The sequence below is a fragment of the Leptodactylus fuscus genome, chromosome 6 (genome assembly GCF_031893055.1).
Source record: "Leptodactylus fuscus isolate aLepFus1 chromosome 6, aLepFus1.hap2, whole genome shotgun sequence".
Lineage (NCBI taxonomy): Eukaryota > Metazoa > Chordata > Amphibia > Anura > Leptodactylidae > Leptodactylus > Leptodactylus fuscus.
In genome coordinates, this window is record NC_134270.1 from 19,758,801 (window position 1) to 19,784,849 (window position 26,049).

At 41.8% G+C, this 26,049-nt stretch overlaps 1 protein-coding gene across 1 annotated transcript; it reads left to right on the plus strand.

Moving 5' to 3' along the window:
• The first annotated feature begins 8,345 nt into the window (after positions 1–8,345).
• Positions 8,346–14,826, plus strand: LOC142209942 (cathelicidin antimicrobial peptide-like). The gene is made up of 4 exons (XM_075278975.1): positions 8,346–8,504; positions 8,916–9,017; positions 12,568–12,627; positions 14,803–14,826. The coding sequence occupies exons 1-4, from the start codon at positions 8,346–8,348 to the stop codon at positions 14,824–14,826; spliced, it is 345 nt and encodes a 114-aa protein (XP_075135076.1).
• Positions 14,827–26,049: the final 11,223 nt, after the last annotated feature.

The following is a 26,049-nucleotide window of genomic DNA, read 5'->3' on the forward strand; positions in this document are numbered from 1 at the left end:
CATATGTGTCAGCGAGAGAGACACGCAGCGGCGAAGAGAGGAGCTGACCTGTGTCAGCTCCTTCCTTCAGCCGCTTGTGTCAGCAAGAGAGGCGCGCAGGGAGCGGAGGAGAAGGTAAGTTTAATGTGGAGGTGGAACGTGAATCTGGGGGCAGATGAAGGAGAGGACGGCATGACACGGGGGGCAGAGATGGAGAGGACGGCATGACACTGGGGACAGAGATGTGGAGACATGAATCGGGGGGCAGAGATGGGGGACAAATCTGGGGGCAGAGATGGAAGGGGGACATGAAACTAGGGGCAGATGAAGGGTGTATATGAAACTGAGGGAGAGATGGAGGAAGGACATATAATTTACGGGTGACTGTAGGAGGATTATACTGTGTGCGGGCACATGAAAAATTAACGAGTGGGCGGAGTCAACCCAAAAGTGGGCGGGGCTAAATTTATGCGCCGCACTTTTTGTCCCTCTTTCAGTTCTTCAAAAGTTGGGAGGTATGAGATAGGTTAGTGTCACCAGACCCAGCATATTAAATGAGCCCCATAGATAGCTAAGTTAAGGTCACCAAAGCCAGCATATCAGCTAAGCATTAGCCCCACAGATAGGTAGGTTAGGGTCACCAGGACCCAGGATATCAACTAAGCCCTACAGATAGATGCAGTTTTCCTCTCTGCATACTATATCTGTAGTTTGCAGTTGTTCGTCAGCTGGTGGTTCTATAGAAGAATCTGCTCCATAACTGTGTCTCACTCAGCCCAGGACATAGTTCCCAACTGTCCCAGATCTGGCAGGATAGTCCCAATTTTACATTGTTGTCCTGACGTTTAATTAAACAGGGGCAGATAAAGGGGGGCATTAAACTAGTGGTAGATGTAGGGGGCAATTAAACTGGGGACAGCTGAAGGGGGGCATTATGCTGGTGGCAGATGAAGGGGGAAATTAAACTGGAGCAGAGGGAGAGGGGCATTAAATTGGTGGCAGATGAAGGGGGTCATTAAACTTGGGCAGCTGGAGGAGGGCATTAAACCATAGGGGGTAGCTGGTGGGGGGACCTGTCTGCCTCTAGTTGCCCCCAGTTTAATGTTTCACTCCAACTACCCCCACTGTTTAATGTCCCCCTCCAGCTGCCGCAGTTTAAGCTTGTCAGAAAGCTTGTCTCAGGCTGGGGGGGAGGGGGAAGAGGAGCTTGTTTCAGCCTGTGGGGGGAGGGGGAAGAGTCAGCCGCTTGTCTCAGCCTGGGGGAGGGTCATAGATGTTTATAGGATGAGGCTGTAGTTACATTACATGGCCGCTATGGCATGAATGGCGCTATGTAAACAGAAGCGGTCACAGCACTTACACAGGTACGATGGTTCAGGCAAACTGCTAATCCTGGGGGTCCCGGGTATTGGAACCCCAATAATTTATTTTTTACTTTTTAATTAAGAGACACCTGGGGCATTCTTACTAAGGGGCACAATTTATGGGGTACACAGGAAGCTTATTAATTTAAAGATACACCTGGGTAGGATTATTCATTAGGGGGGTTATATATTATATTATATAATTGGGGATAGGATGGGGGCTTTGTGAATGTGAGGACAATGTAAGACACGGACTGTAAAAGAACGCACCCCATGTCCATTTAAATGAATGCAAAATGTCCCGGACACAGCTAGTGTCTGATACTAATGTCCGCGCAAGATTTTGAACGGACATTAGCAGTGGACACTAGCTGTCAGACACCGATGGTAGTGTGAGCGCCCCCTATGTTGTGGAGAGTGTAGTGTGTGAGGTAACAGCACCTGCTGGTCCTCCTGCCATACCTAGGAGCTACATGGTGAATCTCACAGGCCATGTAAGATACAGAGTCTCCTAGGACCATTCACCAGTCCATACAGAGGGGATAATACCGCCATACTGCTACTGCCTCCAAGAAGGAGAGAACCTGACAGAAAGGAGCAGCTATAAGGGAGCCTTCCTGCATTCCTGGACCTAAAGAAGGCCTCCGCTCAAGTTCAGCGCTCCGTGGTTTCCAGGCCACGTGTAATAGGTCTGCGTCCGGCTATCGGATACCGCGGCCCAGTAACCGTGAGTAACTACATATACCCCAAATTAGTCACCGGCCGGGAGCCAACCAGTGAAGATCCCTCTTCTGTAGCTATAACCTGGACTGTGTCTCCTCAATACTCTAAATACCAAATCTGAGGAAAGTTGTGTCAGCATCAGCCATTACCTGTCAGTGTACAAGGGAATCCTCCTCACATGCACCCGCTGTATTGTACATGAGACTGTATCACTGTGAGGTATGGCGGCACTATATGGTAGTCCTCCTCACATGCACCCGCTGTATTGTACATGAGACTGTATCACTGTGAGGTATGGCGGCACTATATGGTAGTCCTCCTCACATGCACCCGCTGTATGGTACATGAGACTGTATCACTGGGAGGTATGGCGGCACTATATGGTAGTCCTCCTCACATGCACCCGCTGTATTGTACATGAGACTGTATCACTGTGAGGTATGGCGGCACTATATGGTAATCCTCCTCACATGCACCCGCTGTATTGTACATGAGACTGTATCACTGTGAGGTATGGCGGCACTATATGGTAGTCCTCCTCACATGCACCCGCTGTATGGTACATGAGACTGTATCACTGTGAGGTATGGCAGCACTATATGGTAGTCCTCCTCACATGCACCCGCTGTATTGTACATGAGACTGTATCACTGTGAGGTATGGCGGCACTATATGGTAGTCCTCTTCACATGCATCCGCTGTATTGTACATGAGACTGTATCACTGTGAGGTATGGCGGCACTATATGGTAATCCTCCTCACATGCACCCGCTGTATTGTACATGAGACTGTATCACTGGGAGGTATGGCGGCACTATATGGTAGTCCTCCTCACATGCACCCGCTGTATGGTACATGAGACTGTATCACTGTGAGGTATGGCGGCACTATATGGTAGTCCTCCTCACATGCACCCGCTGTATTGTACATGAGACTGTATCACTGTGACATATGGCAGCACTATATGGGAATCCTCCTCACATGCACCCGCTGTATTGTACATGAGACTGTATCACTGTGAGGTATGGCGGCACTATATGGTAGTCCTCTTCACATGCATCCGCTGTATTGTACATGAGACTGTATCACTGTGAGGTATGGCGGCACTATATGGTAATCCTCCTCACATGCACCTGCTGTATTGTACATGAGACTGTATCACTGTGAGGTATGGCGGCACTATATGGGAATCCTCCTCACATGCACCCGCTGTATTGTACATGAGACTGTATCACTGTGAGGTATGGCGGCACTATATGGTAGTCCTCTTCACATGCATCCGCTGTATTGTACATGAGACTGTATCACTGTGAGGTATGGCGGCACTATATGGTAGTCCTCCGTACATGCACCCGCTGTATTGTACATGAGACTGTATCGCTGTGAGGTATGGCTGCACTATATGGTAGTCCTCCTCACATGCACCCGCTGTATTGTACATGAGACTGTATCACTGTGAGGTATGGCGGCACTATATGGTAATCCTCCACACATGCATCCGCTGTATTGTACATGAGACTGTATCACTGTGAGGTATGGCGGCACTATATGGTAGTCTTCCTCACATGCACCTGCTGTATTGTACATGAGACTGTATCACTGTGAGGTATGGCGGCACTATATGGTAATCCTCCACACATGCATCCGCTGTATTGTACATGAGACTGTATCACTGTGAGGTATGGCGGCACTATATGGTAGTCCTCCTCACATGCACCTGCTGTATTGTACATGAGACTGTATCACTGTGAGGTATGGCGGCACTATATGGTAGTCCTCCTCACATGCACCTGCTGTATTGTACATGAGACTGTATCACTGTGAGGTATGGCGGCACTATATGGTAATCCTCCTCACATGCATCCGCTGTATTGTACATGAGACTGTATCACTGTGAGGTATGGCGGCACTATATGGGAATCCTCCTCACATGCACCCGCTGTATTGTACATGAGACTGTATCACTGTGAGGTATGGCGGCACTATATGGTAGTCCTCCTCACATGCACCTGCTGTATTGTACATGAGACTGTATCACTGTGAGGTATGGCGGCACTATATGGTAGTCCTCATCACATGCACCCGCTGTATTGTACATGAGACTGTATCACTGAGGTATGGCGGCACTATATGGGAATCCTCCTCACATGCACCCGCTGTATTGTACATGAGACTGTATCACTGTGAGGTATGGCGGCACTATATGGTAATCCTCTTCACATGCTTGGGCTGTATTGTACATGAGACTGTATCACCGTGAGGTATGGCGGCACTATATGGTAATCCTCCTCACATGCATCCGCTGTATTGTACATGAGACTGTATCACTGTGAGGTATGGCGGCACTATATGGGAATCCTCCTCACATGCACCCGCTGTATTGTACATGAGACTGTATCACTGTGAGGTATGGCGGCACTATATGGTAGTCTTCCTCACATGCACCTGCTGTATTGTACATGAGACTGTATCACTGTGAGGTATGGCGGCACTATATGGTAGTCCTCTTCACATGCTTGGGCTGTATTGTACATGAGACTGTATCACTGTGAGGTATGGCGGCACTATATGGTAATCCTCTTCACATGCTTGGGCTGTATTGTACATGAGACTGTATCACCGTGAGGTATGGCGGCACTATATGGTAATCCTCCTCACATGCATCCGCTGTATTGTACATGAGACTGTATCACTGTGAGGTATGGCGGCACTATATGGGAATCCTCCTCACATGCACCCGCTGTATTGTACATGAGACTGTATCACTGTGAGGTATGGCGGCACTATATGGTAGTCTTCCTCACATGCACCTGCTGTATTGTACATGAGACTGTATCACTGTGAGGTATGGCGGCACTATATGGTAGTCCTCTTCACATGCTTGGGCTGTATTGTACATGAGACTGTATCACCGTGAGGTATGGCGGCACTATATGGTAGTCTTCCTCACATGCACCTGCTGTATTGTACATGAGACTGTATCACTGGGAGGTATGGCGGCACTATATGGTAGTCCTCCTCACATGCACCCGCTGTATTGTACATGAGACTGTATCACTGTGAGGTATGGCGGCACTATATGGTAGTCCTCATCACATGCACCCGCTGTATTGTACATGAGACTGTATCACTGGGAGGTATGGCGGCACTATATGGTAGTCCTGTGTACACGCACCTGCTGTATTGTACATGAGACTGTATCACTGTGACATATGGCAGCACTATATGGTAATCCTCCTCACATGCACCCGCTGTATTGTACATGAGACTGTATCACTGGGAGGTATGGCGGCACTATATGGTAATCCTCCTCACATGCACCTGCTGTATTGTACATGAGACTGTATCACTGTGACATATGGCAGCACTATATGGTAATCCTCCTTACATGCACCCGCTGTATTGTACATGAGACTGTATCACTGGGAGGTATGGCGGCACTATATGGTAGTCCTGTGTACACGCACCTGCTGTATTGTACATGAGACTGTATCACTGTGAGGTATGGCGGCACTATATGGTAATCCTCCTCACATGCACCCGCTGTATTGTACATGAGACTGTATCACTGTGAGGTATGGCGGCACTATATGGTAATCCTCCTCACATGCACCCGCTGTATTGTACATGAGACTGTATCACTGGGAGGTATGGCGGCACTATATGGTAGTCCTGTGTACACGCACCTGCTGTATTGTACATGAGACTGTATCACTGTGAGGTATGGCGGCACTATATGGTAGTCCTCTTCACATGCACCCGCTGTATTGTACATGAGACTGTATCACTGTGACATATGGCAGCACTATATGGTAATCCTCCTCACGTGCACCCGCTGTATTGTACATGAGACTGTATCACTGTGACATATGGCAGCACTATATGGTAATCCTCCTCACATGCACCCGCTGTATTGTACATGAGACTGTATCACTGTGAGGTATGGCGGCACTATATGGGAATCCTCCTCACATGCACCCGCTGTATTGTACATGAGACTGTATCACTGTGAGGTATGGCGGCACTATATGGTAGTCTTCCTCACATGCACCTGCTGTATTGTACATGAGACTGTATCACTGTGAGGTATGGCGGCACTATATGGTAGTCCTCTTCACATGCTTGGGCTGTATTGTACATGAGACTGTATCACTGTGAGGTATGGCGGCACTATATGGTAATCCTCTTCACATGCTTGGGCTGTATTGTACATGAGACTGTATCACCGTGAGGTATGGCGGCACTATATGGTAATCCTCCTCACATGCATCCGCTGTATTGTACATGAGACTGTATCACTGGGAGGTATGGCGGCACTATATGGTAGTCCTGTGTACACGCACCTGCTGTATTGTACATGAGACTGTATCACTGTGAGGTATGGCGGCACTATATGGTAGTCCTCTTCACATGCACCCGCTGTATTGTACATGAGACTGTATCACTGTGACATATGGCAGCACTATATGGTAATCCTCCTCACGTGCACCCGCTGTATTGTACATGAGACTGTATCACTGTGACATATGGCAGCACTATATGGTAATCCTCCTCACATGCATCCGCTGTATTGTACATGAGACTGTATCACTGTGACATATGGCAGCACTTTATCAGAGTCCTCAGTAAAGAAACTTTTGGTTAACACAGGACTGTGTCTTTTGCTATCCTTCTTTTGAACTTGCTGTGTTTCCTATGAGAGGGGCCCCCCAGTCCGGACCCCCACTACAGCTACTGTGACCATTACACCAGCTCATCTATCAGAGGGACTACTGCCCCCATCAGGTCCTTGGGATACCACACATTTACATCATTTCTATAGAAGTAGAACATGCGGTTTTCAGGATTTTCTATTTATTGCAGATTACTTTGTTATTCTGGTGAACATAAGGCAAAAATAAGAATTTCTTGGGAAGTAACATCACTGACCACCATTAGCACAGTCTCCTTCCATAGGAAACCAGTCATTTAAGAGGAAACCGCAACAAATCTTTACATGGAAACCAATGGAGACTGCAAAGCTGAAAAAATCCAACGAAAGCACCAGCCAAACCGAGCCGGAGTACTTAACCCTTAAAGACAGTAGAGTAGTCACCATGTATGGGGCCGCCCCGCTCCAAAACTGATGTATGGTGTATGGGGCTGAGTAGCTGCAGACTGGTCGGGACATCCATGATGACACCTGTTCGCCCTTCATTAGCAAAAAAAGTGGACCATGGAGCAATAGAAAAGGTCTGGACCTGGTTCAGCCACATGTTACATCATATGGAAGGCCAGAGAGATCGGGTGAGATGGTATAAGGGCACACTAGGGGAAGAAGGCACCATTGGCAGCAGTACGAGGCTCTGGGCACTGTTCTGTGCCCTGGAATCATGTAAATGTTACCCATACCACCTACCTAAACATTGTATAGACCAAGTTCCCACCATCATAGCAGTGGACCTTATCATCAGTATAATGTCCCTGACTCACCACCAAAATGGCCATGCAGTGAAGGTGGAGATTCAAACCAATCGATCATTCACGTCATACGCCAAAGAAGCAAGTCTGATACATGGAAGCAACAGAAAGCAAGTTATAGGACCGAGGATCTACCACTGAGGTCTCCAGGACACCTATAGACGTCTTGTGGAGTCTTGATCACCATGGGATAGAACTTTTTTATTAATGTAAGGGGGACCCTAAGTAAATTACGGCTGATCAGTATACAGTGTTAGTACGCTATCTATTCCAGGTCTCTAGTAGTACAATACAGCTGTCATGAACCCATATGAAATGACTGTTCTCTCTAAGCGTAATGACATGGCTCTGCTCATACTGTCTTAGTCTATGCAGCAAAGTTAACAAGTGAGGCAAAGCTGCCTTCTTGTAGCACAATACAGCAGTTATTAACTTACCTATTTAATAACTAGACAAGTATTCTGATCTTTCCTTCTAATACTAATGATATGACTCTGCTTATAGTGTCCTACTCTATACAGTAAAGCTAGCAAGTGTTGTACAGAAACAGGAATCTTCAGCTTATTGTGAACAATGTATACAGGATCTTTTCATCCATAATTGACAGAGAAGAATAGATTGTATTCACCTGTCCTACAGCCATCGTCACATCAGACGCTTTCGGCAGTGGACGTGTGACTAATGTGACTAATGACTAATGTCCTTCCCTGTCGGGTGACGCTAAGAGTTTCAAAATTTCCCATGACTATGAAGACGCAACCACATAATAAAAGAGAGGAACAGAGAGGAAAGTGGACATTTCCTCTAAGACCGGCCAAGATGATGCCCTGGAAGCTGTCACTACTGCTCCTCTCGGCTGTCACATTACATGGCTGTCTCTCTGCACACTCTGAGGTCCCAGATGGAAGATCTAGAAGAGACATCATGGCCCGCTACAACCAGAGAGAAGGGGTCACATACTTATACAAAGCCCTGGAGGTAAAGTACACAGCACGAGACTTGCCCAGAATGCTGTAATGCAAATTACATGACTGTACTGTATATAACAATCCATTTATGCTCCATTCATACTCAAAGCTCCACTCTGGGGAATCCTGAGGAAGCTCGAGATGTGTAACCGCCATCTGAGATCTCACAATGCTCTGCACACTGGAGCAAGGAAACCAAAAGATAGTCAGTGCAGCTTTGAATGTGATTGGAATAGAATACAAGAACGAGAAATAAAGGAGACATTTCTTATTTCTTTTATAATCACATAAGGCTGGGTGTTGTAGACGCTGATGATAAATCAGAAGGAATAATGAAGTATCCTGTAGAAAGAATATCAATGTAAGTAAAGTTATGTCAAGAGCAGCCGCATAATATCCTGTATGTGATAATCTATGGCAGGAGGACGAAAAGCCGGACAAGAAAGACTTCATCATTAAAGAGACGGAGTGCCGGAAATCTGACAACCCAGATGTATCCCAATGTGATTTCAAGTCAGATGGAGTAAGTAACAATATACTGGGGGAGTATAGAGAATAACTGTATAGACCATGTGTACGAACATATCCATATGTCCTCCTGTAATGATGCCCTACTTATTATCAGCTATTGCATGTATATAACACGATACTCACAAGAATATAACTACTATAATACTGCTCCTATGTACAAGAATATAACTACTATAATACTGCTCCTATGTACAAGAATATAACTACTATAATACTGCTCCTATGTACAAGAATATAACTACTATAATACTACTTCCTATGTACAAGAATATAACTACTATAATACTGCTCCTATGTACAGGAATATAACTACTATAATACTGCTCCTATGTACAAGAATATAACTACTATAATACTACTCCTATGTACAAGAATATAACTACTATAATACTGCTCCTATGTACAAGAATATAACTACTATAATACTACTTCCTATGTACAAGAATATAACTACTATAATACTGCTCCTATGTACAAGAATATAACTACTATAATACTGCTCCTATGTACAAGAATATAACTACTATAATACTGCTCCTATGTACAGGAATATAACTACTATAATACTACTTCCTATGTACAAGAATATAACTACTATAATACTACTCCTATGTACAAGAATATAACTACTATAATACTGCTCCTATGTACAAGAATATAACTACTATAATACTACTCCTATGTACAAGAATATAACTACTATAATACTGCTCCTATGTACAAGAATATAACTACTATAATACTGCCTCCTATATACAAGAATATAACTACTATAATACTACCTCCTATGTACAAGAATATAACTACTATAATACTACTCCTATGTACAAGAATATAACTACTATAATACTACTCCCATGTACAAGAATATAACTACTATAATACTGCTCCTATGTACAAGAATATAACTACTATAATACTGCTCCTATGTACAAGAATATAACTACTATAATACTGCTCCTATGTACAAGAATATAACTACTATAATACTGCTCCTATGTACAGGAATATAACTACTATAATACTGCTCCTATGTACAATAATATAACTACTATAATACTGCTCCTATGTACAAGAATATAACTACTATAATACTGCTCCTATGTACAGGAATATAACTACTATAATACTGCTCCTATGTACAATAATATAACTACTATAATACTGCTCCTATATACAAGAACTAGCTGGTACCCGCGACTTTGTCTGCGGTGATTGTAGAAGTGGGTATATACAGGCGCGGATAAGGTTTTCGTACTGTGTATAAGGTATGGGATATGAAATGTAACTGTGTATCTTGTTGTTGCTGTAATTCTGAGAGCACATGAGACTTTTGTGTTGAATGTAATTTGTATTTCAGCCGCTATACGGTGTTGGTATAAACTGTACATAGTGTCTTTGGGACAGAGGTATTTCAGGTTAATATACTTCGATATACGACATTGTATGATTTGTTATTTTCCACCAGTACATGTAAGTTTTGGGCATAGGATACTCTTGAGTAAGCAACATAAAGTCTGGCCCTGTGCATGACAGTTTAGTAACTCCATGCGCCTCTTATTAATAGCAATTAACCCCATCATGTCCCTCACATTAACCCCAGTGTAAGAGTTACTGATAGAGATGAGCGAGTACTGTTGGGATCAGCCGATCCGAACAGCACGCTCGCATAGAAATGAATGGACGTAGCCGGCACGCGGGGGGTTAAGCGCGCCGGCTACGTCCAAGCGGAAGTACCAGGTGCATCCATTCATTTCTATGGAGCGTGCTGTTCAGATCGGCTGATCCCAACAGTACTCGCTCATCTCTAGTTACTGATATGTGAGAGACTTGGAGGTAATAATTAAGTATCTTCATTACTGAGGTCTTTTATTAGTACCTCCATATGTCTCACATATTAGTAACCTTTATATGAGGCACACAGGGGTTAATATGAGGGACATGATGGGGTTTATTCCTATTAATGTGAGGTACATGGAGTTACTAACACTAAACTAATAACCCCATGCCTGACATTAATGAGAATAGGAAATAAAGGAAGGGAGCTGTGTGTTTCTTACTTTCAGTTTGCTAGCAGCTTCGGCAGGAGCTATCACTATAGCAGGCAGGCAGAGACTTGGGCGATTAAGCTCCACCCCCTGGGTTTCCTGCACATCTCGCAAAGGGGAGTGTCCTTATGCCTCAGCTCTAGCAGAGACTTTATTTAACTCTTGCAGGTCCTGTGCTGCTGGCATGCCAGTGAAATATGGCAGGAGTGCCACTCTTGGCATGTGTGCCAGGGGTTGCTGACCTCTGCTGTAGGGGGTAATATGAATTTTGTGGCTTGCTATGGTCCAAAGTGTGTGAGATTGCAGAGATAGAGATAGTGATGTGAGTTTGGGTTTTGTGGGGGTCCTGGGAAAAACGTATGTGCGCTATTGTGACGAAAAGTAGCCTATTGCGCAATCGAGTGTAGGGACTATGTTTGTGGAAAATTTCAGCCAAATCGGTGGAGCGGTTTTTGCGTGATTGGCCGCCAAAGATCCGAACATCCAAAGGGTCCTGGGAAAAACGTATGTGCGCTATTGTGACGAAAAGTAGCCTATTGCGCAATCGAGTGTAGGGACTATGTTTGTGGAAAATTTCAGCCAAATTGGTGGAGCGGTTTTTGCGTGATTGACCGCCAAACATCCGAACATCCAAAGGGTCCTGGGAAAAACGTATGTGCGCTATTGTGACGAAAAGTAGCCTATTGCGCAATCGAGTGTAGGGACTATGTTTGTGGAAAATTTCAGCCAAATCGGGGTCCAAAGTGTGTGAGATTGCAGAGATAGTGGTGTGAGTTTGGGGTTTGTGGGGGTCCTGGGAAAAACGTATGTGCGCTATTGTGACGTAAAGTAGCCTATTGCGCAATGGGGTGTATTAACTATGTTTGTGGAAAATTTCAGCCAAATCGGTCAAGCGGGTTTTGCGTGATTGACTAACAAACATCCGAACACACAAAGCCACAAACATCCAAACTCACAAACTTTCACATTTATAATATTAATAGGATATAACTACTATAATATTGCTCCTATGTACAAGAATATAACTACTATAATACTGCTCCTATGTACAAGAATATAACTACTATAATACTGCTCCTATGTACAAGAATATAACTACTATAATACTACCTCCTATGTACAAGAATATAACTACTATAATACTGCTCCTATGTACAAGAATATAACTACTATAATACTGCTCCTATGTACAAGAATATAACTACTATAATGCTGCTCCTATGTACAAGTATATAACTACTATAATACTACTCCTATGTACAAGAATATAACCACTATAATACTACCTCCTATGTACAAGAATATAACTACTATAATACTGCCCCTATATACAAGAATATAACTACTATAATACTGCCCCTATATACAAGAGTATAACTACTACAATACTGCCCCCTATGTATTATAATATTATGCTGTGGGATTGTGGATTGATTATTATCTCTGATTATTTCCTTTTTCTGTAGTTGATGTTTTTGTCTTTGTACTTTTCAGGATGTAAAGCTCTGTACTCTGCCTCGGGGTAGTGCTGACATTGTGTGCACCAGCCAGAAGGTAATGCTGCTATAAAGAATCATTCCTTTACTTGTGATGCTCCCGGAGATTCTCCTCCACGTCTACTGTTTGATCACCTCCTTCCGTCCTTCAGCACCAGTTTTGGTCTTGTCCTCATTGCTATTATATGGGCACACGTTACCCCCTTCATGTTCTCCGTCATTTATGGTAACACTGTAAATGCTGCAAATGAAATTCTTCAGGTTACCGAATAAAGGTTTCACAACACTTCTGCCTTTTTTGACACAAAAGTATCAAGTATTGCATTTTATTGTATCCTCAGTATCTTCTCCATTATTAGTACATTCCTTATCAGGGTCAGAGATATTAGATAACTAGTAGCAAATGCCTGTTCTTCTAACTATCATCTTGCCTGACAACCCAATATACAAGCTGAGCCTACATACATTATGTTGTGAATTGGGAAGAAACCTGCTATCAGATCTCCTCTCTCCCCTCCCAACACCTCTGTTCCCCTTTCAAAATCCTCAGTCCCCCTCCAGACTCCTCTGCTCTCCTGCAGACTCCTAAATCCCCCTGTAGACTCCTCTGCCCTGTCAGACTCCTAATTCCTCCTCCAGACCCCTCTGCCCTCTTCCACACCCCTCTGTTCCCCTCCTTCAGACTCCACTGCCCTCCTTCAGACTCCACTGCCCTCCTTCAGACTCCACTGCCCTCCTTCAGACTCCACTGCCCTCCTTCAGACTCCACTGCCCTCCTTCAGACTCCACTGCCCTCCTTCAGACTCCACTGCCCTCCTTCAGACTCCACTGCCCTCCTTCAGACTCCACTGCCCTCCTTCAGACTCCACTGCCCTCCTTCTGACTCCACTGCCCTCCTTCAGACTCCACTGCCCTCCTTCAGACTCCACTGCCCTCCTTCAGACTCCACTGCCCTCCTTCAGACTTCACTGCTCTCCTTCAGACTCCACTGCCCTCCTCCAGACTTCACTGCCCTCCTCCAGACTCCTCTGTCCTCCTCCAGACTCCTCTGTCCTCCTCCAGACCCCTCTGCCCTCCTCCAGACCCCTCTGCCCTCCTCCAGACCCCTCTGCCCTCCTCCAGACCCCTCTGCCCTCCTCCAGACCCCTCTGCCCTCCTCCAGACCCCTCTGCCCTCCTCCAGACCCCTCTGCCCTCCTCCAGACCCCTCTGCCCTCCTCCAGACCCCTCTGCCCTCCTCCAGACCCCTCTGCCCTCCTCCAGACCCCTCTGCCCTCCTCCAGACCCCTCTGCCCTCCTCCAGACCCCTCTGTTCCCCCTCCAGACTCCACTGCCCTCCTCCAGACCCCTCTGTTCTTCCTCCAGACTCCTCTGCCCTCCTCCAGACTTCACTGCCCTCCTCCAGACCCCTCTGTTCCCCCTCCAGACCCCTCTGTTCCCCCTCCAGACCCCTCTGTTCCCCCTCCAGACTCCACTTCCCTCCTCCAGACCCCTTGGAGTCTTCTGTCCTACTCAGACCCCTCTGTACAATTTTGCCATCACTATAGCCTTTGGACTCTACTATTTTCTCCAGACGTCTCTGACAATGTCTTATCTATCTTAGAACAAAAGGATGGGGTATATGAAATCCATCTGACCAATCCTTCTCTCCTCTCTATACATTCCTCAATCCTCAATGACTGCAGTCTCTTAGTGAACCTTAAAACCAGACCTGACCATCAGTAATCACATTGGAGGACGATCAATGTGATCAGTTTTAAAGCAATTCTGTTATTTTTGGTGACTTTTAAGAATAAGCTGCTATGTCTGTCCACAAGAGGAGTAACGCTATATCTGTCCATGATATGACTTGTATGCTGCATTTTTTGGAAGTGCCCACTCTGCCTGTAATTCTTCGTTCTCCCTGAGCTGCTATGAGGTCTCCTATAGACCACCTATGGGCAAAACAAGAGATTCCATAATCTGTTCCTTTTGGAATAGAAATACTAATTTGGCAATTAAATCCGCATCATGATATTAGACTTTTTAACTGAGTCATGCATGATGTTAAGGATGCTGCCCTCTAGAGGGCGGCGTACAGAGTGCACTGTTCTCCTAATTACATCCTGGTGAATAGATTTGCATATTTTTTACCCATAACTCACTCAGTAATTTAATAGACATAAGGAGAGGAGGTCTGGTGGACGTTGTCTATCTGGATTTTTCCCTGACTTTCTGAGACATTCCTTTCGTAGTACCGATTCTATGCAAGTGATTGACGTCTGCATTTTTCTTACTCTGCTACCTTCTAGGTTGTTCGTGTGATAAGGTCTGATCAAACTACAAGCGTGTATAATAGGCGGAGACTTCCAGGGAGACATTCTCTTATCACAAGATTATAATTCACCCGTTTAGAACTAATCTGGTTGTGAAGATCCTCGATCGTCAGTATGTCTAAGAATGTGTCTTCTGGAGGACATTCACCAAGGATGTAAGCGCCTTCTTCTGGAGAACATTCACCAAGGATGTAAGTGCCTTCTTCTGGAGAACATTCACCAGGGATGTAACGTGCTTTCTTCTAGAGGACATTCACCAAGGATGTAAGCGCCTTCTTCTGGAGAACATTCACCAAGGATGTAATGCATCTTCTTCTGGAGAACTTTTACCAGGGATGTAACGAGCCTTCTTCTAGAGGACATTCACCAAGGATGTAAGCGCCTTCTTCTGGAGAACATTCACCAAGGATGTAATGCATCTTCTTCTGGAGAACATTCACCAGGGATGTAACGTGCTTTCTTCTAGAGGACATTCACCAAGGATGTAAGCGCCTTCTTCTGGAGAACATTCACCAGGGATGTAATGCATTTTCTTCTGGAGAACATTCATCAAAGATGTAATGCATCTTCTTCTGGGGAACTTTTACCAGGGATGTAATGTGCCTTCTTCTGGAGGACATTCACCAGGGATGTAACGTGCCTTCTTCTGGAGAACATTCACCAGGGATGTAATGCATCTTCTTCTGGAGAACATTCACCAGGGATGTAACGTGCTTTCTTCACAAAAATCCCGTGGGATTTTTTTTTCAATATATAATTAAATAATTGAGTAACTAAGAGCACATATGTTAATGCATATAACATACAGTTCCAGTTCTATATACTGCTGGAAAGCCCACAGTGCGCTGAATTCCCGATCTGTGCCCCGGGTGAAGAGCTATCGGTGCTGGTACCGTAGCTCTTTACAGTAAGAAGGGCGTTAGACGTCTATGGACGTGTACTGTAAGCAGAGGGGGGAGTCACTTAATGAGTTAATAGAGTCCGGCTGTGGGTGATGTAGTCTCAGTATAAATCCACCTGTTCTGTGAAGGCCTCAGTGGTTAGTTAGAGAACACTAGTGAACAAACAGCATCATAAAGACCAAGGAACTCATCAGAAAGATAAAGTTGTGGAGAAATGTAAAGCAGAGTTAGGTTATAAATACATATCCCAAGCTTTGAGCATCCCAAGGAACACTGCTCAATCCATCATAGGCAAACCTACCAAGACTAATAGATCACTAAGCAAGGAAAGCACTGGTCAGAAAAGCAGCAAAGAGACCCATGGTCACTGTGGAGGAGCTGCAGAAACCCTCAGGTACAGTAAGACAAATAATATGCTGAGACCTCTTGTTTTCTGTAGAAGATTTGTTTGCAGCAGCCACCTCACTTACATGCCTATAAAACTCTCCCATAGAAATCAATAGGGTCTGCTCCAGATCATTGCATCTATGGCCCATGATCCTTTCTTCAGGGAGTCACAAACTATTTTAGACTTATTGGCAAGAATTGGAATTGCAAGATTTTGACATTTTTTTAAATTTTTTTTAAATATATATATATAATAAAATGGAAAATTAAAAACAGCATCACCAAAAATTCTTAAACATCGTATTTAATATAAAAATGTGATTTAAACACTAGGTTATTTATTGGCCAAACTTTCCCTTTAGGAACGAATACCTCATGATATTTACTGTTATAAATTCCGATCTGTCTGGATTACGGGGCTGGTTGGGTGACAATTTACAAGCTGAGCCCCAGAAACTTGCACTCTATAGGCCTTTTATGGGATATTTTCATGTTAAAGGCTCTTTCAGACAAAACTGAAGGAAATGTATTGCCATAAAATTAGAAATGGAAAATTTCTTCGTATATAATTTAGCAAAAAGAAAGGGGAGTTAATGGAGTTTAGGGATACATTAGTATCTTTATATTCTGACGCAGAGGGCCGGTATTTGATGGCGTCTTACTCTATACACTATCTTTGTCTCAGGTTAATAAAGTTACATCCAAAGGAGCAAAATCTAGAAGTCACCCACAAGAGGGCCTCACAAACACTGCTATCACTATACTTTTCAGACCCCCGAGTATAATGATCAGAGGCCCAGGGGAGGATACAAACATAAAAAACACTGTTACTTACCTCTCCTGGCTCCAAGCCTACTTGTGTGATGTCCCTGACATCACATGGGCCGGGGCTTGCGTCCTTATGCGTTGCGACGCAAGCCCCGGCTCAAGTGATGTCCTATACGTCATTGAAGATGGCTGACATCAGCAGGGACCTCACCGGAGCCAGGGAGAGGTAAGTAACAGTGTTTTTTATGTTTGTATCCTCCCCTAGGTCTCCGATTATTATACTCTAGGTCTGAAAAGACCCCAGAGCATAATAATTGTTCATGGGTGTCCACGATGGGGCATAATACTGTGTGCAGGGGCCACTGTAGGGCATAATACTGTGTGCAGGGGCCACTGTAGGGCATAATACTGTGTGCAGGGACCACTGAGGGACATAATACTGTGTGCAGGGACCACTGAGGGACATAATACTGTGTGCAGGGGCCACTATGGGACATAATACTGTGTGCAGGGGCCACTGAGGGACATAATACTGTGTGCAGGGGCCACTATGGGGCATAATACTGTGTGCAGGGGCCACTATGGGGGATAATACTGTGTATAGGGGCCACTATGGACCATAATAGTGCGTGCAGGAATGTGGGGGGGAGGGGGGATAGGTCGGTCAGGGTCTTCGGCCACAGTTTGCCACAGGGCCCCGCCATTCCTAGTTATGCCACTGCTTATAACATACTATATATGTCATATATCATATAGGGCAGAATGGAGTCATAGACTTTGTGGCCGATATGGATAAGTAGATCCTACTTAAATCAGGTATGAAGGACCTTGAGGCCACTGGAACCCAACAATAGTCGGCCATAGAGGAGAGGAGAAGGAGAATACACTTACTAACTGGCAGTAATGGAGCACACGGTTACTATAAGGCGTTTGCTGTGATATCTGCTTATGACTACACAGGCTATTGTCACACACTTATAATGAAGAAGATACTTATGGTCTCTTAGCTTATTTAGCAGAATCCCAGCAGGTACAGGTGGCACTGACTCAAGCTTCTCATGTGATGTGGTTCTGAAGTATCAGGAGTATATAGCAAAGCCCAGAAAAAGCAGGGCAAAATCTGATAATGAAGATGGGGTCTGTACTGCAGGAAGTGAAAACACTATGCATAACAGGTGTGGGTTCTGGGATGGAGAGTTGTGTTCCTGTTGGAGGTCTTTAGATATCTATTGCCTGTACGCTGTAATTCTCTTCCTCTTATCTGATGCTTCTTAAAACGTTTATTTCCTTCTTACTTAAATATGGAAAAAAAATATTTTTTAATTAACAAATGATGCCACAAAATTGATGCGGAATCCGCATCAAAATGCGGCTCAAAAAACGCCTCCCATTGACTTCAATGGGTTCCTTTTTCCATGAGCGGGAAGAAAACGCCCTTTCTTGCCGCGGGACCAACAATTTTGTCAACGTGTGTATATTTGCATAGCCTTTAGAAAGACATACCTTTTATTCATTAATCTTCATTAATTAGCCTGCTTTTATTGATAGGCTAATTAGCCACGATGGAGCACTGCTTGTGTGATATGATAAGAAGGGGAAGGTGTGAGCAGGGAAGGCTGCTGCTGCTGATGGCTCATCAATTTTCCCTGCTCTCCCTCACCTCTTTACACATATGACACAAGCAGTGCTCAGGGAACATCACAGAGACTTTCGGTGCTCCATGCTGGTTAATTATCATATCAATAAAAGTGGGCTAATTCAAAAACATCTGTGAGGATTAACAAATAAAAGGTATGTCTTTCTCAAGGCTATGAAAATATATGCTTATGAAAATCACTATAGCCAATGATAGATTCCCTTTATTGGAGGTTGTAGGCCTTCCTGAATAGATGAGTCTTCAGGGCCTTCTTGAAGCCTGTGATTGTGGGGGTCAGTCTTATGAGTCTTGGTAAGGAGTTCCAGAGTATGGGAGATGCACGGGAGAAATCTTGGAGACGGTTGTGTGAGGAGCGGATGAGAGCAGAGCGGAGCAGGAGGTCATTGGGGGATGTGAGGTTGCGTGTGGGCAGGTAGCGGGAGATTAGGTCAGAGATATATGGAGGGGACAGGTTGTGGATCGCATTGAATATTAACGTTAGTAGCTTGAACTCAATTCGCTGGGCTATGGTTAGCCAGTGGAGGAACTGGCAGAGGGGAGCAGCCGATGAAGATCGGGGGGTGAGGTGGATTAAACGAGCAGCACAGTTTAAGGTGGACTGGAGGGGGGCGAGGGTGTTTGCTGGGAGTCCATGGAGAAGGGTGTTGCAGTAATCTAGGCAAGAGATTATAAGGGCCTGGAAGAGCGTCTTAGTGGGTGAGGAAGGAGGGGATTCGATGGATGTTCTTGAGTTGAAGGCGGCAGGAAGTGTTGAGGGTTTGAACGTGTGACTTGAAGGATATGCCCTTTCAATATGCCCCCTCAATTACCCAACCCCACATGTCCCAACACCCCTCCACCCCACCATACCAACCATTCCCTCTGGCACCAATAAAGCTCTTCTGAGTTGTTTTAATCTGATTGGATGGTGAGAAGAGGAAATTCTACATCCTACTGGGAGAAGAGGAGTTCACTGTGGAGAGCGCTGCCCAATATGTGTCCACCTGCCACCAACTAAGGGGAAGATGAGACCCCAAAGACTATTATACCCCAAATCAAATACCTCACCCACCCATACCCACCATCCTCCCCCCAACCCCAACTCCCCCCCTCCTTTACTTGCTTTGGCAATGCCAATTATCGATTTGGACGTGCCAGTAAAGCTTCTTTGATTTGATTTGGTCTGAAGTACAACAGTAAAAACTGAGCAGGGATGTAGGGGTAGTGTCACTGCAAGACAATATGCTAGTGGTCAGACATGTAACCTATGTACCAAAGTGTAACTACTATAATACTGCCTCTTATGTACAGTAACACAACAACTATAATACTTCTCCTACATACAAGAATATAACTACTATAATACTGCCCCATGTACAAGAATATAACTACTATAATACTACCTCGTATGTATAAAAATATAACTACTATAATACTGCCCCTATGTACAAGCATATAACTACTATAATACTGCTCCTACGTACAAGACTATAACTACTATAATACTGCTCCTATGTACAAGAATATAACTACTATAATACTACTTCTACGTACAAGAATATATCTACTATAATACCACTTCTACGTACAAGAATATAACTACTATAATACAGCTCCTATGTACAAGAATATAACTACTATAATACTGCTCCTATGTACAAGAATATAACTACTATAATACTACCCCTATGTACAAGAATATAACTACTATAATACTGCTCCTATGTACAAGAATATAACTACTATAATACAGCTCCTATGTACAAGAATATAACTACTATAATACTGCTCCTATGTATTCCGCTATGATTAAGGGACATTAAAAATCTGTCCCGAAACGCGTCAGCGGTTTTGGTTTTATTTTCACATTTTTCTATCTTTTTCTCACTATGTTCTGTTGTTAAACCTCTGAATGTATTCACCCACTTGGGGTGAGTCCTTTTAAAAGTATGAAATAAAGTTTTTTTTGAGTTTTAACCTCCTCTGAGCTGCAGATCCTTCAAACTTTGTTTGAATCCTTTTTGGAATTTTTTCTCAAGAATATAACTACTATAATACTGCTCCTATGTACAAGAATATAACTACTATAATACTACTTCTACGTACAAGAATATAACTACTATAATACTGCTCCTACGTACAAGAATATAACTACTATAATACTACTTCTACGTACAAGAATATAACTACTATAATACTGCTCCTACGTACAAGAATATAACTACTATAATACTACTTCTACGTACAAGAATATAACTACTATAATACTGCTCCTACGTACAAGAATATAACTACTATAATACTGCTCCTATGTACAAGAATATAACTACTATAATACTACTCCTATGTACAAGAATATAACTACTATAATACCTCGTATGTATAAAAATATAACTACTATAATACTGCTCCTACGTACAAGAATATAACTACTATAATACTGCCCCCTATGTACAAGAAAATAACTACTATAATACTACCCCCTATGTACAAGAAAATAACTACTATAATACTACCTCCTATGTACAAGAATATAACTACTATAATAATGCCCCTATGTACAAGAATATAACTATTATAATACTGCTCCTATGTACAAGAATATAACTACTATACTACTACTCCTATGTACAAGACTATAACTACTATAATACTGCCCCCTATGTACAAGAAAATAACTACTATAATACTACCTCCTATGTACAATAATATAACTACTATAATACTACCTCCTATGTACAAGAATATAACTACTATAATACTACTCCTATGTACAAGAATATAACTACTATAATTCTGCTCATATGTACAAGAATATAACTACTATAATACTACTTCTACGTACAAGAATATATCTACTATAATACCACTTCTACGTACAAGAATATAACTACTATAATACTGCTCCTATGTACAAGAATATAACTACTATAATACTACTTCTACGTACAAGAATATAACTACTATAATACTGCTCCTATGTACAAGAATATAACTACTATAATACTGCTCCTATGTACAAGAATATAACTACTATAATACTACTTCTACGTACAAGAATATAACTACTATAATACTACTTCTACGTACAAGAATATAACTACTATAATACTACTCCTATGTACAAGAATATACCTACTATAATACTACTCCTATGTACAAGAATATAACTACTATAATACTACTCCTATGTACAAGAATATACCTACTATAATACTGCTCCTATGTACAAGAATATAACTACTATAATACTACTCCTATGTACAAGAATATACCTACTATAATACTGCTCCTATGTACAAGAATATAACTACTATAATACTGCTCCTTTGTACAAGAATATAACTACTATAATACTGTGCCCTATGTACAAGAATATAACTACTATAATACTACCCCTATGTACAAGAATATAACTACTATAATACTGCTCCTATGTACAAGAATATAACTACTATAATACTACCCCCTATGTACAAGAATATAACTACTATAATACTACCCCTATGTACAAGAATATAACTACTATAATACTGCTCCTATGTACAAGAATATACCTACTATAATACTACTCCTATGTACAAGAATATAACTACTATAATACTACTCCTATGTACAAGAATATACCTACTATAATACTGCTACTATGTACAAGAATATAACTACTATAATACTACTCCTATGTACAAGAATATACCTACTATAATACTGCTCCTATGTACAAGAATATAACTACTATAATACTGCTCCTTTGTACAAGAATATAACTACTATAATACTGTGCCCTATGTACAAGAATATAACTACTATAATACTGCTCCTATGTACAAGAATATAACTACTATAATACTGCTCCTATGTACAAGAATATAACTACTATAATACTACTCCTATGTACAAGAATATAACTACTATAATACTGCTCCTATGTACAAGAATATAACTACTATAATACTGCTCCTACGTACAAGAATATAACTACTATAATACTACTTCTACGTACAAGAATATAACTACTATAATACTGCTCCTACGTACAAGAATATAACTACTATAATACTACTTCTACGTACAAGAATATAACTACTATAATACTGCTCCTACGTACAAGAATATAACTACTATAATACTGCTCCTATGTACAAGAATATAACTACTATAATACTACTCCTATGTACAAGAATATAACTATTATAATACTGCTCCTATGTACAAGAATATAACTACTATAATACTACCTCGTATGTATAAAAATATAACTACTATAATACTGCCCCTATGTACAAGCATATAACTACTATAATACTGCTCCTACGTACAAGAATATAACTACTATAATACTGCCCCCTATGTACAAGAAAATAACTACTATAATACTACCCCCTATGTACAAGAAAATAACTACTATAATACTACCTCCTATGTACAATAATATAACTACTATAATACTACCTCCTATGTACAAGAATATAACTACTATAATACTACTCCTATGTACAAGAATATAACTACTATAATTCTGCTCATATGTACAAGAATATAACTACTATAATACTACTTCTACGTACAAGAATATATCTACTATAATACCACTTCTACGTACAAGAATATAACTACTATAATACTACTTCTACGTACAAGAATATAACTACTATAATACTACTTCTACGTACAAGAATATAACTACTATAATACTACTCCTATGTACAAGAATATACCTACTATAATACTACTCCTATGTACAAGAATATAACTACTATAATACTACTCCTATGTACAAGAATATACCTACTATAATACTGCTCCTATGTACAAGAATATAACTACTATAATACTACTCCTATGTACAAGAATATACCTACTATAATACTGCTCCTATGTACAAGAATATAACTACTATAATACTGCTCCTTTGTACAAGAATATAACTACTATAATACTGTGCCCTATGTACAAGAATATAACTATAGAAAAAGATATAAAGTAGCTCACCCTTGTAGTCGTTCAAATGATGATTGTTGGTGCACGACCCTATTCTCCTTGACTCATTGGAGTAAATAAATGGAAGTATAATCTTGTCAAACCGAAGGTTCGATATAAGGGTCCGCGACTCACAGCTTGTAAAAACTTTTCTTTTTATTTCATCCTTTTAAAATTTCTGTTTGCCACCATAGGCTGAAGTATACATTTAAACACAAAAAAACATAGTGTAGACAAGGTAGACACTGGACATGGTGAGTTAAAAACCGCTAGAAAACTGACGCGTTTCGGGACTATTGAGGCGTCCCTTACTCATAGTGAAACTAGCCTGAACATTGTAAGCAGTGTGAACTTAATATACACTCTGAGATGACTAAAACTGGGAGGATCCAAAACCTTTCTACATCATCAGCTGATCATTTAACCCTTCCTGGCAAGTTTGTGGATCTCACTTAGTTTTGTTTTAAATAGAGACAAGGATAGAAGTAAAAAAAAACAAAAAAAAACAAAACACTTGTTTATTCGAGATTATTCTGTTGCACGAGCATAAAAGAATAAATATCTCAACTCTAACTAAAGTTGATATCAAAAAGTTAGCTACTTTCAATACTAAACTGAAACAGATTACCGCAGTACCTCCCTCCATGTGAATTTAGTCCTACAAAGGTACAACAAGCCTGACCACTCCCAAGGTAATTAACTTGCAGAGTTGAGGGCTGAAATCTAGTCTAACAGGTAAACTGACATGTAACACTGTTTTCACTAACTTTAACCAAGCATCTAAGATAGACATCAGATTCGCTGATACAGATACCTTAATTCTCAAAACTTTTCAACACATCCCTTAACATATCTAAAAAATTTTTATACGTTTTTTATAAATGATATAAAATAAAACACGTTAATTTAATAAGGTTAGAGATGAAAAGTTTGTTAGTCAAAAAATAAAAGCCAGGTCTGACTTAGCATTCATACCCTCCGGTTGCCGACAGCCAAACCGGAGGATCCATAATGCTTCTTTTTTAAGTAAGATCTTTTTTTTATTGCCTCCTCTGATGTTATCATTGACTGTTTCAATTCCCCAGAAAGAGAAATTATCTATCTCTCCACCATGTTTACTCGAGAAATGTTTTGATGCACCAGAAATACCATCCGTACCCTGCTTCTTACTGTCTCTGATATGTTCGGCTATTCTTACCTTCAATGGCCTGGTGGTACTGCCTACATAGTCCATTCTACAAGCTGAACATTTGATGCAGTATACAGTATATCTGGTGGTGCAGTTAATGCTGGAATTAAACTTTACTTTGAAATTTGTTTTAAAACTGCTTAATTCTTCCGTATTGTCAGTAAAGGGACAGCTCTTACATTTAGGTCTGCCACACCTAAACGATCCCTTTCTATCTGGTATTAAACTAATGTTGGGGGATTTTAAGAAACTAGGGGACAAATCATTCCCCAAAGATACACCTCTCCTAGGGACAAAGTGAAACCCATTTTTAAGGATTTTTTTAACTGTATCATCAAGCTCCAGGATAGGTAAATTGTTTTTGATTATTTTCTTTATTAAATTGAACTGTGGACTGTAATTTGTTGAGAACACTGTGGCGTGTTCTAGATTGGTATTAATTTCAGTTTTTTCCTCCCAATAATTTTTCTCTATCCCTCGATTGTACTTTCTCAAATGCCTGATTCAATATTTTCTTAGAGTAACCTCTGCTTTGGAGTCTGTTGATTACCTCCTGACTTTCTTGTACAAAATCCTCCTCATGATTGCAAGCACGTTTTGCTCGGATTAATTCCCCCACGGGGATCCCTCTGATAGTAGCCGCCGGATGGCAGCTATCTGCCTTCAAAATAGCGTTACCAGCCGTAGGTTTGCGATATAATTTAGTGATAACCCTATTTGAGTCCACACCCCCCCGCAATGTAATATCCAAAAAATTTATTGTAGAAAAACTATGTTGAAATGTAAAACCTAAACCATATTCATTTTTGTTCAAAAAAGAAATAAAATCCGGTATGGGCGCCACATCTCCGACCCACACTATGAGTAGGTCATCGATGTAGCGCCCATACCAGAAAACAGAATCAACAAACGGATTGGCAGGAGAGAAAATGAATTTCTCTTCCCAAAACGATAAAAATAAATTTGCAAGTGAAGGTGAGAAGGGGGCTCCCATAGGAGCCCCCTTAATCTGCAAATAAAAAGTGTCCAAAAAAACAAAATAATTGTGTGTTAATAAAAATGAAGTGATGGATAGAATATACTCACACATTGCTGGGGTGTATAGGCTATATTTATAAAGCTGGTAGGCTAAAGCATCGAGGGCATCCCCGTGGGGGATACTAGGATAAAGGGAGCTGACATCACAAGAAAGCCAGGACATATTTTCTTCCCAAATAAAGTTGTCAAATATTTTTAATATTTCTCGGCTGTCTTTAATATGACCCATGGTGCGGTAAACAAGAGGCTGAAGTATTTTGTCCAAC

Excerpts from the sequence above, each read along its gene's own strand:
- LOC142209942 (XM_075278975.1), top strand. The coding sequence starts at position 8,346 with ATGATGCCCTGGAAGCTGTCACTACTGCTCCTCTCGGCTGTCACATTA. Across the intron at positions 8,505-8,915 it reads ACTTATACAAAGCCCTGGAG|GAGGACGAAAAGCCGGACAA; the intron begins GTAAAGTACACA and ends AATCTATGGCAG. Across the intron at positions 9,018-12,567 it reads GTGATTTCAAGTCAGATGGA|GATGTAAAGCTCTGTACTCT; the intron begins GTAAGTAACAAT and ends TGTACTTTTCAG.